The 16297-nt window shown below is 36.7% G+C and overlaps 1 protein-coding gene across 1 annotated transcript in view; it reads left to right on the top strand.

Moving 5' to 3' along the window:
• COL19A1 (collagen type XIX alpha 1 chain) overlaps positions 1-16297 on the top strand; it is a 184923-nt gene that overhangs the window by 107593 nt on the left and 61033 nt on the right. The window contains exon 15 of the mRNA XM_018078330.3: positions 3703-3750. Coding sequence (XP_017933819.1) covers positions 3703-3750 — 48 coding nt within the window. The remainder of the gene's footprint in view (positions 1-3702; positions 3751-16297) is intronic.

Below are 16297 nucleotides of genomic sequence, written 5' to 3'. Positions count from 1 at the left end.
TACTGGTACTTCCACTGACAAGCAAGTTATTTTAAAAGCTCACTTATTCTACTGCAGAATTTTTTAAATCTGTTGTTTTTCCTGGATTCCCTTAAGTAAAGCTTAGACTAAACTTTGATGATATTTTGTTTAAATATCTGTCAGCACACACTTCATAGTGTGTTTGCTTTTTCTATTTTATATTCTAATCAGCACCTTTTCCCTTGTCAGCGCTTCTCTTTATGATTTACCTCTTATAAAGGAATTCGCAAGTTTCTGCTCTCCTTATTCAAGATTTTGTACAACCCTCTTGTGCATCATGCTTCATCTCTTTTCATAGCCATCCTTATTCCCTGTGACAGAATTTCTAAGTTTCAGATGCCCTTAACCACATCCCCTGTTTACTGATTTTTTTTTTCCCAAGCTACATGGTAACGTTCAAGACATTTACACTTCATGTTCCTCAAGCTCTTTCAGGTACCTAACTCCAAGGGGCTTGCCTGGTCCATGACAGGAACAGGCTTTATAGACTGTGTTTGTTATTTTAGTTCACTTCTCTGTGGAGTAGGTAGAAGGCTACCACCTTCCAACCTCAAAGGTGGCCTTGCAGCGTCAGAAAAATCCTATACATATTAGGCCACCTCTAAGGATGCATCATATTTTCCTGCCAGTCTGATGTCACAGGAATAGGCTGGTTTTATATCTCACTTTGCCTTGTGCTATTCCTAGACATTCTTTTGCTCATCAGCATACCCATCCTCTGGCCAGTTCAAGAGTATCAGAGTGACACACAGTGAATTATTTCAATTACCTTTCATTACCTGAAGGGGGCCTATAGAAAAGATGGAGACAGACTTCTTAGTTGAGCCTGTTACAATAGGTCAAGGCATAATGGTATTAAACTGAGGGAGGGTCAATTTAGATTAGTTATAATAATGAAGTTTTTTACAATGAAGCTGGTAAAAGATTGGAACAGGTTACCCAGAGAGGTGGTAGATGCCCCATCCCTGGACACATTCAAGTCCAGGTTGGAGGGGCTCTGAGCAACCTGATCTAGTTTAAGATGTCCATGCTCATTGCAGGAGGGTCAGACTAGACAACCTTTAAAAGGTCCCTTCCAACCAAAACCATTTTATGACGCTATGATTTTAATTACTTTGGATGTTGTTTAACTGGGGAGATGGTACATGTACAATAGATTCCCTTCTGACAAAAATGTTTTCAACACAATTTACAGCTGATCCTTGATCTCCAAACAAAGATCTCCAGAAGTTAAATAGGAATAAGACCTAAGAAATACTTTGATTTACCTTCCTACAAATACATATTTCTATTCATTGATAAGTTTTATAGGAGTTCAAGTTTTATTCATCCCTTCAGACAGAATTCTCTGTAGAAAAGGGTTCTTTTATATTTCTCCTGCAGGTTTCTTCTGCAGTTATTTTTCCAGGATACCTTTCAGTGAATGTTGAGCAGGGATAGCAGTGCTAGGTCATTACTTTGGCCAAGTTACTACAGTTTCACAGCTGTGTTAGTTAACATGCCCCTTGTTGTTCTATCACTTTTTAAACCGAAGATCCCACTGAAGTTGATGTGAACTTTTACCTCTGTTTCAATATCAGGATATGGCTCCTTGTACAGGGGAGTCCTCCCTGCCTAGTTACCAATTGTACGCAGCTCTCCTCCCTTTCCTTGAAGATAAATCTCCTTATCTGGTTCCTTTTTCTAGACAATAATATTGTAGAGAGAAGAAAAAGAATAAAAGTAGTTCTTGGACAAAAATGTTGGCTATTAATTATCATTATTGTGCAGTTACATTCTTGTGTAATTCTTGTCCCCTTGGAGCCTTATTGTGCAGATATGTGAGGCTAAGTATTTCCTCCGCCATAAAACAGACATCGCAGGTTTTCGTCTCATTCCCCTGCGTAAGTTGTCACTACAAATGAAAGATTAACAAAACAAAATTCCACCTCTTCCTGAATTCTGAGAATTTCTTTACAGAATTAGAATATTGCTAACAGTCAGACAGACAGAATTCTCTGCAAGTTCTGTGTTAACCTGAGGAAAAACTAAAGAAGGTTTACAGAGGTCACATTGACATACTACTTTATGGTTTTGTGCATGTGTAAGCTACATATTTTGCACTGTAATGAACTTACCATGATTTATTTGTTGGACACAGCATTGTCATGTATATTCTAGTTCCATAAACTTATGGTGAAAGATGAAAATGGTGTGCATCAACTTTGTAAAAGATCCTAAACCTTTTCCTGTTTACACTATAAAATGAAATAGAAGAAGAAATATCCTGTAGTGAAATACTCTCTGAGGTACATTTTTAGCTTCAGTGTTTGAAAGTGGAGAAAAGATAGGAATGGAAAAGCTCTTGAAGTGACTACTTTTATTTGAAATTGAAGTCAGACTTCATTCTAATCAACTTAAAACATTACTTGAAGATCTATGAGCTAGTAGCTTTGAAATGTCTACTTACTCTCTCAAGTTTATCTTGGGAATTAGAGATCATAAATGAACTTTTTAAAATATTTTTTGGAAATCTGGGTTCCTTTTAAAATCATGATTCTCAGGGGGCCTAAGTTCACCCTTATTGGGGCAATAAATATGGGTAGCTGATTCTAAATTAGGAGTTTGAATCTGACCAAAAAATAATTCAAGCTGAAGCAATGCCCCAGTCTGAGTCATTTAAATGGCTAAGAATTTAATATTTTAATATTTTGAACTCTTTTATAAACTAAAGGTAAGTTCTTTAATTTTATTACACCCTGTAACAATATGCAATATAACATACAAGACTTTTTTTTTCATTATACAAAGTAGAATTGTTCCATACTCTTTGCTTGTTGCACTGAAACTGATTTCATGTTTCTTGTTACTATAATGGAAATTGAATTGCTTCCTCAAAGTAACATGTTCCATGGTGACTCATAAAATAAAGGGGGAGTGGAAGGAAGAATGACTGCTTTGAGTTGTTCTGAGTTGTTATTTGAAGGCTTTATGATTACATTGTACATTAATCAGATATAAAATTAAAGCCCTAAAGTGTCAGAACTGGTCTGTGATTCCATCTGTGATTGAAAAAGGCAGATTCTTGCACTAAGTTCAGAGAGAAAACTCACAAGTCAAGGGTATATTCAAAACACCCAGAGTTCCTGTGCCTGGTCAGAGGAGAGAGTGAGAAAAAAGTGGCACAGAAGTGTTTTGAAAAGCTGAGCCAGACACACAGAGGAAACAGCACAGGCCAGTTCTCACAATGCAGCAAACATAAGGTCTTCTGCTATATTTAGTTCCCTTTCCCTGCCTTCCCTTCCCCCTTCAGTGCCTATATTTGAATTTGAGTTGTAGAGTAAGTTGTCTTTCATTTAATATAATTTTTTTCTCCTTTTTTCATGTGGTATCCTAACTTAATAGAATATTCACTTTTCATATAATATTGTAGTTAAATATAACTATGCTTAATTAGTGCTGACTTACCTTTTCTTTTCCAAAGCCTTTATATGGTGGAATGTGAGTCATAACTGTTGTTTGCATTTTTTTTTTGAACCTTAATATAACATTGAAAGAATTGTTATGAATAACCAATTTTTATTATTAGAAATAAAGGCCTTGTCTTGACATCTGGCTCTTTGGACTAGTCTTACTTCTATAGAATAATAGAAGATGAAAATAACACTGAATGTTTTATTTGTCTAATGTTCGTATTTTCAGGGTTTGCTGGAGGGTCCCCAAGGTCCACCTGGCAAAGAAGGTCAAAGGGTGAGTAAACTCAGTGAACAACTGGTGAGTGTGCTGACTGACCTTGATGTGCAACTTCTGTCTAAGCACTAATAAAAAATGGTAAGGTAGCAGCTGAGTATGAAGCATGCTGAAAACAAACTGAGCTTTGACACTTGAGTTCTCTCCAGTTGAGGGAGATTTAACAATTTCAACCATCTAAAGTGTTTTAATGACTGGCAGCACAGATGTAGATATTGTATTTTGTGCAATGTGTTTCTGCTATAATTTTAAGTTTAATAATATTAAAACTTTTCATTTGATTGCAGGGGTGAACCATACCTTACAACATCTAAGATATATGAAAATATGAATTTAGGGTCATTATCTAAAATATTAACAGAAACCAGTACTGTTGACCCAGGCCTTGTAGATGCCATTACACAAGTGTCAGAGCCTAAAACACATATACAAAAAAGAAGATACAGTAAAGGGTGGTGGGGAAGGGTGGGTAGATTATGAAAAATACATGAAATAAACCTTTGGTTTTTCAGAATTTTAATATAATGAAGTAACTGACTGACTGGTTTCTCCATGTTCTGTTTTTGTTTCCCCTGACTTATTGTAGTTCAGTAGAAACGATAACAAATATTTATGATTGTGTACAAGAAATAATTCAGTTTTATAAGTTTATAATCTAGTGTGTTCCTAAAAGTTTGGAAAGTTATTAAGACTCAAACATTTTAATATTTTTGTAAATTAAGTTGTGCCCAATTTATGGTTTTGAAGTTTGATCTCAACTCTTCTTGTTTGATTTAGGCATCTTGCTTTTAATATCTGAGTTAAAATATCTGAAGTGAAAAGATTTAGTATTTCTCATCGTTGATCTTAATAGACTATACTGAATTATTAAAGGCTAGTTTAATGATTACAGTAATAGTAATTATACTGACAGGGAACTAGTTCTTGAACAAAATGAACCCCAAAGCTATGTTTTATGTTGGTTTTTAAGTTGTAAAAATAGTACTAAATTTCATTTAAGTTGAACACAAAGATATGAAAGTTGAGTTTAAGTTTCACACATAAGGATTAAGAACCCATTCAGAAAAAGTCAATGTAGTAAAGGAGATTTCAAAGTTATGCGATGAATATGTTGTTAAAACATATTTACTAACATATGAACATGCTTATTAAGGATTTTAAAATTACCATGACTCTTACTGTTATGCTGTTAAATATCCAGGATACTGTGAAAAGCTATAGATATCCAGTTTTAGCATATTTAAAGTTTTCTGTGGAGTATTGAATCTGCGGAAAGACACAGTTTATTAGTTCTCCTTTAGGAACAGTTGTAAATATGGTTGTGTTTTTAGAAACATTGCTCCTGTAATTTCTTACTTTTTTAATACAAAAATTCAGAGCTAACACACTGTATCATATTTAATGGTGGATAAATGAATTTGAAAATACTTTTTTTATTTTATTCCATTTTGCAGTGGGAATTGGGGTGTTGATTCCTCATGGACGTTTTCCTACTCACATATAAAATAGAACTGCTGTCTCACTCCAACATCTATGAAAACAGGAGCACTGATTGTTTTGTAATCTTGCCATGCACACAGCTGCCTTGAGCCAAACAATGGGAACAGCAAACTGTAGAGCCTTGGCATCTGTCTTTATCTTTCTACCAGTAAGATGCTCACAACAATACCCTTCGTGGTGGCCACTCCTGCCCAAGCACTAACAACATTGTTTGCAGTCTTAATTCAACTCCCATGTGCTTTCACATTTGCAATACATTTAATTACACAATAACATACCATTTGTAACAAGATCTCTGCTCTGTTTAATGACAAACAGGACAGTGCACATCTAATGGCTATTAAATGTTCCTTTTTATTCAATTACAGATGTCATGTTCCTCTGTTCTACTTCCAGCAGATCCTCCAAATCTTTCACATTATGTGAAGTTATTGCTTTTGTCATGGGCTGTCTTCTGAAGATTAAAGCATATTATTGAGTGTGTAACTAGCTAAGAATTTTTTCTTCAACATATTGTTCAGACCTAAAAGTGATATTGTGTCCATTTTGCAGAGTTGAACTGTAACATATTAGTGACAACTAAAGTCACTTCAAAAACACCTAAATGTGTCTATTCAATTTGGATGCCACACTTTGAGAGCATGAAATTTTTTTTAAAACTTTCCATGTATACTGTACTTGTTATATTCAAAATTTTAATTTCCACTTACATCAGGAGCACTTCTAAGTGCTCAACTCCTTTAAAAATTTGCCTTAGATTAATAAGGAGCTGAGACGAGAATCATTAAGTGTATAACTTACAGACCTCTCAATACACATTGAAGCAAGATAAAAGGAACTGAGGAGAATTAACTGTTAATGGTGATATTGAAGAAACATGCAGAAGACTCACGTTAGAGCTAGTCACTTAGGTAAGTGACAATACAAAATGAGATAGAAAGGCCAAAGTACCCACTTTCATTCACATCTGTTAGCCAATGTTGTGTTTTCCTGTGGGCTCAAGTAGTCCTCACACATTTGCCATTCTTACAAAAGGCCGGCATTTCCTCTCACTCTCCCATTAGTGACTTTGTACAGTTTTTTAGGTTTTTTATCTTTAGTGAAGTGTTTTATCTTAGACATGAGACCTTGCTCAGTAATAGCTTTAGGTTTTAGTTTTGGTCACTGAAAGAAGTGAGCCAGCAGAAACAGCTACTCATTCCCTTTTCCTCATTCCTTTGTAAGAAACATTAGACCATTCTGTGGGCAGGCACTACGTTCATCTGCAATTTTTCAGCATCCAGCATGTTGGCTTCAGGCATGTTACTGCTGCAGCAACTTGATACTATTACACAAGTGCTCAGAATGGCATCAGGAGTTACAGAAGGTAACTTGACGTTACTCAGAAAAGTCCCTAGTCGATATTACTGGCCTACAAATAATAGAGAGATTGGGTGCTAAGCTAACATTGCATGGAATTTAAACCACAGTGGACAACTACTCCATCTTCCTGTCTCTATGTTATGCAGAACTTCATTATTTTTCTCAGTATGCCTGCACTTTTTAGTTATGTATATCTTTCACAGAAGTACAGTTTCCTGTTGAAAGACGAGACTTCACAAATCTCCCTGATTTCCTTCTTCCAGTGTTTCTTGTCAATCACATATTTCAAAATATATATTTTATTTTACACTTTGGCATGTAGCTAATCCTCCAATGGCCTTCAACAACTCTTTTATTTACGTCTGTTTTATATTAAAGAGGTATTTAGAGTTTTTTTCTCTATAATCAAATCACCATTCCATTAATTTCTGAAAAAAATTCAACTAAGGTCCATCAGCTCCCCACGTAAAGAATTTTCTGAAGTCTTCAAATAATTTTGTCATGTTCTACTTTCTTAAAAATTTCTACTACCTATAATTTACAGAATGAATGGAGTTTTCCAGATTCTGCCTTTACTGTGTTAAACGCAGTGAAGTTAAATGCATTGAAATTTATATTTCCAAAATAAAATTCAAAATGTTTTGAAAATTAATGCTTAATTTCAGTTGGATATCTTTGTAGCATGAATTTTTCCCTGAACTTTATGCATTTTTATAAATACTATTTTTTAGTATTTAGAAAAGTATTATTTTTATAAATACTATTTGTTAGGCAGCTATACTGTGAAATCTAGAAAGGGACATTTTTCATTCTCAGTTAGCCTGTAGAAGACCCAGGCCCAGCATGCAGCTAAAATACACAGCAGTTTGTACCAGAGTTTTGGCTTTTTTAAGGTTGTCTTGATAACTTGAGATTCTGGGCACTTTTTCTGAGATTTGGGAAACTTATGAGGATACTGAGGATACCTGTTGTTTCCAGGTAAGGGTAACTCTATCAGCTGTCCCTGACCAGCAGGTGCCTGCAGCCTTTTTTCCAGCTGACCCCTGAGTAGGGACAGTCAAGCACCCTTTTATCCCAGGCCAGGACAAGGACTATGTAATAGCAGTTTGTGCAGCAATAGCAGAAGTAACCAGTAGATGTACAGCAGGTTGCACAGCAGGTCATGCAGAAGGGCACAAGGCACAGGACCAAGTGCTACTGAAGTAGTGCTGACAGCTCTTTGCTTTCAGACTTTTGTACCCAGGCAGCTTCAAATGGAGTCCACAGCTCTGTAAGTCCATGGGGCCTCACACATTGCATCCACAAGTGCAGAGGGACCTGTCTGATGTCATTGCAAGGCCTCTCTTGATTATTTTGAGTGGTCATGATGACTGGGAGAGGTTCCTGAAGACTGGAAGAGAGCAAATATCACTTATGTCTTCACAAAGAAAGGTCCAGGGAACTAAAGGCCAATAGCCTTCACCTCAGTCCCTGGGAATGTGAGAGATGAAATCCTCCTGGAAACCATTTCCACACACATGAAGGACAAGCAAGTGATTGGGATAGTCTGCATGGATTTATGAAAGAGAAATTATGCTTGACTAAATGCTTCACTTTCTATTATGATTTGACTAGCTTGGTGGACGAGAGCTGAGCACTGGATGTTGTTGACCTCAGGTTTTGCAAAGCCTTTGACATTATCTCCCATAATTTCATCTTGTCAACTTAACAGACAAACTGACAAAGTACAGGTTAGATGGGTGGATGGTGAAGTGGATTGAAAACCACTAGGTCCAGAGATTTATCATCAGCGGCACAAAGTCCAGTTGGAGATGCATCAGTAGTGACTACTACCCCAGGGCTACTACTAGAGCCAGTACTGTTCAACATCCTCATTAACAGCATGGACAATAAGGCAGAATGTAGCAGAGGACTGGTGTAAGGGAACTCACATGAAGTTCAACAAGGGGAAATGCAAAATCCTGCATCTAGAGAGGGACAACCTCAGATATCAGTATACACTGGGAACAAACTCTCTGGGAAAAATTTTTGTGGAGAAGAACCTTCTGGATAATAAGCAGACCATAAGCCAGCAGTGCATCCTCAGGGCCAAAAAAAAAGGAGGCCCAGAATATCCTGGGTTGCATTCAAAAGAGCAGCCAGCAGGTGTGGGGAGGTATCCGTCCCGTTTGCTCAGCACTGGTGAGACCATGTTAAGAAAGATGTAGACATACTAAAGTGGGTCTAGCACAGGGCCACAAAGCACATTAAAGGAACTGGAGCAACTTTCATAGGCTGGATAAACTTTCATTGGCTTGGAGAGCTGGGGCTCTTCAGACTGAGAGGGCTCAGGGGAATCTTATCAGTGTATATAAATACCTGATGGGAGGGAACAAAGAAGAGGGAGGCAGATTCTCCTCTGCAGTAGCCAGTGACAGGACAAGAAGCAATAGGTACAAATTAAAAACAAAAAAATTGCATCTAAACACAAGAAAGCACTTTCTTATTGTGAAGGTGGTCAAATACTGATACAGGTTGCCCAGAGAGGTTGTGGAGTGTCCACCTGTGGAGATATTCAAAGCTTATATAGATACAGTTCTGAACAACTGATCCTGCTTGAGAAGAAGGATTATACTAAATGTTCTCAAGAGTTCCCTCCAACGCAAACAATTCTGTGACTTTTAATTAATTAGCTCTAGCTTATTCTCAGCATAGCTGCCAACAACTTCTTTATGGATTAGTAGTATTTTTTAAAAATATTTTATATGTATTTAAACAAACTGATTCTCTGTCTTGGTGGTTTCCCTGGTTCCAGTGATTAATTGAGTTCAAGCATTTACAAATCTTTCTATGATATCACAGCCTGTGATATTCTTGATCCTCTATTCATTGGGATGTTGCAGGTGTCTTGAAGTAAATATTTTTGAAAGAACTTCCTTATTTCCAATTGTTTTGTTTATAATACCAAATACTTCACTTAAGGGGAAGTTATTTTAGCATTATCTTAATAATAAATTAAATACCTCATAAAACTGAGAATCCGTTGTAATATCTAGTGTTTCAGCACTGATTTCACTAAAATTACAAATTTGTAGAGATCTCATGGAATTACAGTACTTGTTTTATGCTAATAAAGTTTATTCTTTGAGATTATAAATTTTTCTAATCAAGCATGAATAAAATTATTATGACATAGCGGAAAATCTTCCTAAATAAATAAATGGATGGGGAGCTGTTAGATTTTCTTAACATAATTATTTAGAGTGACATCAAAATGAATTTAAATTCAGATTACATTTATCTGCTTTATAGAACTTAAATATTTCTTTGACATAATTTGTTTTCTAGTTCAGTGAGTAAATGTCGTACTTAACCAATTGTAAAACAAGCTTTACAGAACAATGATAATTACTGCACAGTAGGTCAGGCTCCTGGCACACTGCAAACAATTTTCTTCACAGCTAAAGCTCTAGAGTTTTGGAATCTCTTTTTATCTTCTCAGTCCTTCTTGACTTTGATGTAAGTTGTTTTTAAGTATGAAAAGCTCTAATCTAATTTTATCTTTAAGTTGGAGTGCTGTATGTTCCTTCACTCTGATATTTTATAGTCCAAAAATGCTGAATGTAAAACAGGGAAATAATTTTCAGTTTTTCTACCAGAATATCTCTAGCTTAAAGTACAAAACTAGTAAAATAGGATACAGGAAAAAAAAAGAAAAAAAAAAATCCCACTTTGGCATTTAAAAATTATGAAACCATTGTAATTTAGAATGCTAAAGAAAGCTTTATCAATTAGAAGAGTTCTATTTTTAATTTAATTCCCTTGTTAAATTCCATTGAAGAAATTAAAATCTAACTTTTAATGGAATAGCAGTAATTAATTAACTTTTAAGAACTCATTTAGAGTTTTCAGACTCTCTTCCAAATACTCTATTATTAATATTTCTTTTATTCTTTCAGCAAAAGGAATAAAAACATGAGAGAATAAGAAATTTTTTTCTCAAAAGTAAAAATTAAGGTATAAACTATCTAAATGTAGTTGAAAACTATTTCTGCAAATGATTTTGGATTTCAATTGAACATCGGTGGATACATTTGAAAAATTTTTTGTAGTGATTTTTTGTAGTGATTTGTTGGCAAAATAGGTTGTCACATTTGACTTCTCAGCACTGCTAGGCTTATTTGAGGACTTTCTTTTTATGTTTGTTAAATGCATTTGAATTTTATGTAGTGTGGTTAGGCTTTCCCTTTTAGCATTTTATTAATACCACAATAGAGAAATTAAAGATATTGGAAATCATTCCTAAAATTGGAAACCCAAGATTGAGCGCAAGAATGCTTCTGCATTAGTGAGGAGCTCCCTACTGACTTTTCTTCGAAAACAGAGCATTAGGGTCTGTGTGCTCTCTGTATTCTTCTGTGAGCTGTGTGTCTGAAAGGCTTTAGTGGGACATGAGGGACAGACTTGCACTTGTTTTCTGCAAACGCCTTAATTTCTTGCCTTCTGGCCTTATTTCCTGTGAGTTTATTCAGGTTTAACATTTAATACAGAGGTTAATCTGTAATACACTGGATACCATAATACATCCTAGAGACCAAAGTTAATAGGATTGAAGAAGGAATTGTACACTGAAGTCCTAACGCTGTATTATTGAAGTTAAAAAGGTTTTATTATCTGTGACATAGATTTCCAATTTAGGAAAGAGAGTATCCAAACTACAAGATTTCTAAGGATAAAAAAGCCTCCCATAGTTATGCAGTTGTGCCACTACCAGAGTTAATGACAAAATTCTTATTTATCTGCAGCTGTGCAGTCAGGTGGTTAAATGTCAAAGTCCTCTTGAAAAATTACCAAATTTTTTGCTAAATGTGTAGATACAAATAATGACTCAGTTCAGGCTGTGCATTTGTTGTAGATTTGTAATTTTCAGTTTCTGATCTGTCATAGTTGATTGGGATTCTGGAGAACATTCTTCTATCCTACAACTGGTCATTAGATGTGCACAGCTAAGCAACTGGGTTTGATGGGTGATTGATCTGATTTTTGTGATTAATTCTAATCTTCTGTTTCCTATTTGCTCTTGAGCTGACTTTCTTACTGATACTGCCATATGACATCTGCCTTCATTCCCCTGAAATGTCAGTCTGCCAAGGTTTTTACCATAAAACAGAGCAGGGCACTGTCACTGGCTTTGGTCTGGGCTGGGTTTTCCCTGGGTTAGAGTTGGTTGCAGCTTTGCAAGCTTCAGGTGAACTACCAGGCATGCTGGATTCCAAACAGAGGGGGAAAGCTGTGAAGCTTAGAGGACTGAGACAAAGGAAAGCCTCTTTGCTGTACTCTGAATTAGTGTGGACACTAGGACTTGTCTGGCTGCTTAGTGGCAACTTTGGGCATCTGGAGTAACAGCCTTTCAGCTGCCCAGAGCCCCACTCACATAGCTGTGTTTAGGCAGCCAAGGCACTGGTGGGGCATCTGTGGGTTGGGCATTTGAAATGGAGGTCTTTACTTTCCACCTGCCTCCTGTTTTGATTCTATCTGTTCCTTTGTCAGTCTGGTTTTGAGGATTATCCAAGAGAATCTTAGTTTACCTTGGCAAATGAACTACATAAGCCTCATTAATCTTGCATAACAACTGTAGTAGATAAGACTTTAAAGCCCAGATTTCTACATTCCCTAGAACTAGTTCCTGTTTTGAAATGTGATGTGTTTCAAGAACCATTAATTAGCAGTTTTCCTTGAAAATGCACACGGGCTTATTCTAAGAACTTCTGCCTTCGTATTCAAGTATGGGTGTTCTTTAAATTATTAATTCCATAAATAATGTCGGTATTCCTACATAACTCTACTCAATTTTATTCTTAAATAATCCATACCTTTTTTTAAACACTAGGATTAGATATTTCACTCTTCTAAAGTTAGATATATGCAAATAGATGGATGCAATATGATACAGCAGGGGGTTACAAAATAGGCTTTGAATTCTTGCACTGTACATCGGACCTGCAGCAATTCCCAGGGCCAGCAGTCAGAATCAGAGCACAAGCCCATGGAAGGATGGACAGATCTCCTCTTCTGAACAGCTTTTCTTCTTATGTAAAGCAAAACTCATCAAGTAATTTCAATTCATAGAAGGGGCAAAGGAAGAGAGAAATAAAGAATGCAGCTGACCATGTACTTCAGCTGGGCACTCAGCTGGGTTTCCTGAAGCACAAAATTTCTCATTTATTTTATTTGTAGTATTTTGTCTTTGTTTGCCCCTAACCAAGCAGTTGTTATTTGCATAATTTGTGTGTGTATCTTAGCTGAAGTCTGTCCCATGGAAAAGAGGAAAGTAGCCAACTGTCCAAATTAGTTGGGGGCAGGCTCTTGATGAGTGAAGGGGATAGGATACAATATCAGTAACATGTAGAAAACTTCCTATCACATTAATTGCCATCAAAAAATATATGCAACACAAGGGAAATAACCAGCAACTGTTTAGGTCTTCTTCAGATATGCTCAGTAGCATTAGATAACTTTGACACTACGTATCCTTTTTAAGTTAGTGTAGGTGGTATTGCATTTTTTGTTTAGTTAAAGGAAGAATGTGATGCCTAGGGCTTTTATTTATATTTTGAGTGGGTTTATAACCTCAGTATTTGCTCAGTGAACTCAACTAAATAAAGGTAATGGGCCTCCTGTGCTGGCTGTCAGCCCTATGCACAGCAGTATGGCAGTAAGTACGGCTGTTATGGGGCTGCCAAGACCTGCTGCCGAGCAGGAGATGGGAACTGTGGCTCTCTGCTAAGCCTGCTCTACAAACTGGAGAGGACATTGAGATGTTTTTCACTTCTTTCTTGCCAGAAGGATGACTCAAAATCAAATTGTAAATATTTAGTCACAGCCTGGCTCATGGCCTGCTCAAGGCAAGATCATATTTGGCTTGTCAAAAACATTCTTCTAATTGTTTTAATTATCCTGAACAAAAACATAAACTGATTTTCTCTACTTACACTGTTACCGTAGTATAAATTTTATCTATTCCATGCTGATGCTGAGGAGTCATAGAGAAGGAATGCTGACAAGTAGGTAGAGCTTTGTGTATTCCTAACACTAAAGTCTCCGTATCTATCTGAAAGGCATTGATGGAAGGTAGTGGCTTGTTACCCATTTCTGTGTTAAAATTAAAATATCAGTTTATAAAGGTGCTTGGAGAAAAAAAAAAAAAAGGACTTCTATTACTCTAGAAAAAGCTTATGCTTCATACTGATCCCTGTGGTTGCTTTACATGGAACATAGCATAATGACTAATAATGATTAGATAAAAGGTTGGGCAAGTGTTTCTTCTGTGTTTCACTGGGTAGGTGTTCTACTAATTAAAAAATGACAGTTAAAAATAACTACCCACAATTTTTATTTTTTTTATATCTGATTTTTCAGAAAGTTCACCAAGTTTTGTCTTTGCTATGTCATAAATCAAATTTTAGCTCATCTTGTAAACAGAGATAAAATTGCCTTCCCAACATATTCCATGTTTTCCTGTGTAATTAACACCTCGTTCACAGTTGTGTCTGCCAGTCAAAGCCCTGTCTTCTTCTTCCTGACACTTCCTTGATACTTTGTTTAGACTGCTGAGATTTTAAGTGTCATCCTCAGGATACTTTAAAGAAGTCCAAACAGGAAAAGGAAGGTGCTTCAAGAAGTCAACACTGTAGATCATTATAACTCAGAGGGACTATTTTAAAAGTAAGGAGCAATTTATCTTTGTTTATTCCTTACATTGTTACCTCTCAGTCTGTTTTTCATACTTTCTAAGGGAAGTTTAGTGAGTTTTTTAAAGAAAGTCAGGGAATATTAGTTTCCAAATGTATTTCTGTAGTAGATATCAGTCCAAAAGTACAGATCTAGCTAACTACAGCCCCCTTTCCTTGTGCATGTGTGTCTTTCCTGGCACTGTGCCTTCTGTCAGGCCAGACAAGGTTCTCAGTTGCTCAGTGAACTGCATCGGTCAACTGACCAGTCAAAGAGTACTCCACTTTTTTTGTAGGCCATCCTTAGCCCAGATGAGTTTCCATCTCTGGCTTTTCCCAGGGCTGTATGGACTGTGTTAGCAGCACAGCAGAGGACATGCTGGGGGTGCGTAATAAGGGCAGTATAGCCATAATCCCAGTTTACACACCTACTACTGTATTTTGGTTCTAAAAATTTATCCTGAACTGCCCCAGTTAAACCCCTGCATGTGCAAGTACTGGTGAGATTAAACAGCTCAGCGCATAGTGTATGTCTCAGCTAGTTAAGACCCAGGAATTTGGCACTCCAAATATGCTGAGGTATTTTTTTTTTCCACACTGCCCTTAAAACACAGTGACTGATGGAGGACCTTTATAAAACCGTGGTGGTAGTGTACATGCTATGTGGCTATTTGTTCATTCTTCAACTTGAAGGGCTTCAAATTCCTCAGGAGAGTCCCTGGCTTCTAGGCAAGAGGTTACCCTGGTGACCTGCAGGTGTGAGGAAGACAGGGTTTTCTGACCAGGGGAGAGCCATAACCCCTCCTTGTGCAAGACCCAGAAGGATCACTCTGCATGTAGTCATGGTGTGACACAAAATGGACTTTTATTAAACATGGATGCCGGCTTATAAAGGGAGAGCAGGGACCTTTCTGGAAAGAAGGGTGAAGACTGGGAGGACAGGAGTGGCCAATCACAGCAACAAGGGGTGGAATTATTTAAACATGAACAAATGGGAAACTGTCTCTGGGGAGAACTGCTGAAGCAGGGTAGAATGAATAAGGAAAGGGCTTAGAGGGAACCAATAGGAGAAAGGGTAACAGGGGTACAGTGAAGGAAATTGTACACCTTATAATAAGGCATATTATATTAACAATAAAACAATTACACAACTGAGTAAAGACACTGGGGAACAGATACTCTCGTAGTCATGATAGTCACATTCAGCGCATTACAGCGTAAGTACACTCCGATATATTTTCATCCTCTTCTGATCTCTCTTCACTAAGTTTCCTCCACCACTCATAGGATTCTCTTGGGGCACCTTCAACAGTTTTCCACTCTTACTGTCATCATCTTGTTCCCCTTAGCATCAAGATTAATGAAAGGCAGAGCATGAGAGTGGTTTCTTACAGATCAGGGATCTCACCTGGAAAAAGTGAAACTGGATTTTACTTTCTGTTCCTGAGATTACTTCTGCAGTTTGTGCGAGATCATTATTTAATAAAATACAGAAGCAGGCTTAGAAATAGGGACCACAGCTTACAGAAATACCCCTATGTGTAAATTGGGAACTGTCAGCAAGCATTTCAATTTTTTCACTTTTTAAGCCAAGTTTTCACCAGAACAACCCCCTAGAGCTTTACATTAATTTACACTTGCCATATACAAGGGAAAAATTTAGTCTTAATGGATATAATGCTTCTTTCTTTTCTTAGCCATCACACCTAGATATTAGTTGTTCTCACCTGTTGCTACTAAAAATGTGCATCAGATTTTGACTTGGCAATAAAGATGTAAATTCCTGTAAATTACTTCCATTTTTATGTTGATCTTCCTAAAAAAAAGCACGTGTGAAAACAGCAGTTGTTCAAGTAAACTCTGTACTAAAAAATTATAGTAGTTACATATGCATGTTTTTTTTAGAATCTTAGTGGAAAGTCTCCCTTAAGTAGACTTTTATGGACCTTACATTTTAGTGCAAAGGATTTGCATGT

Source organism: Manacus vitellinus, unplaced genomic scaffold (genome assembly GCF_001715985.3).
Source record: "Manacus vitellinus isolate BGI_N305 unplaced genomic scaffold, ASM171598v3 scaffold_4_pilon, whole genome shotgun sequence".
In the NCBI taxonomy this organism is placed as follows: Eukaryota; Metazoa; Chordata; class Aves; order Passeriformes; family Pipridae; genus Manacus; species Manacus vitellinus.
This window is presented reverse-complemented; position numbering and strand designations above follow the sequence as displayed.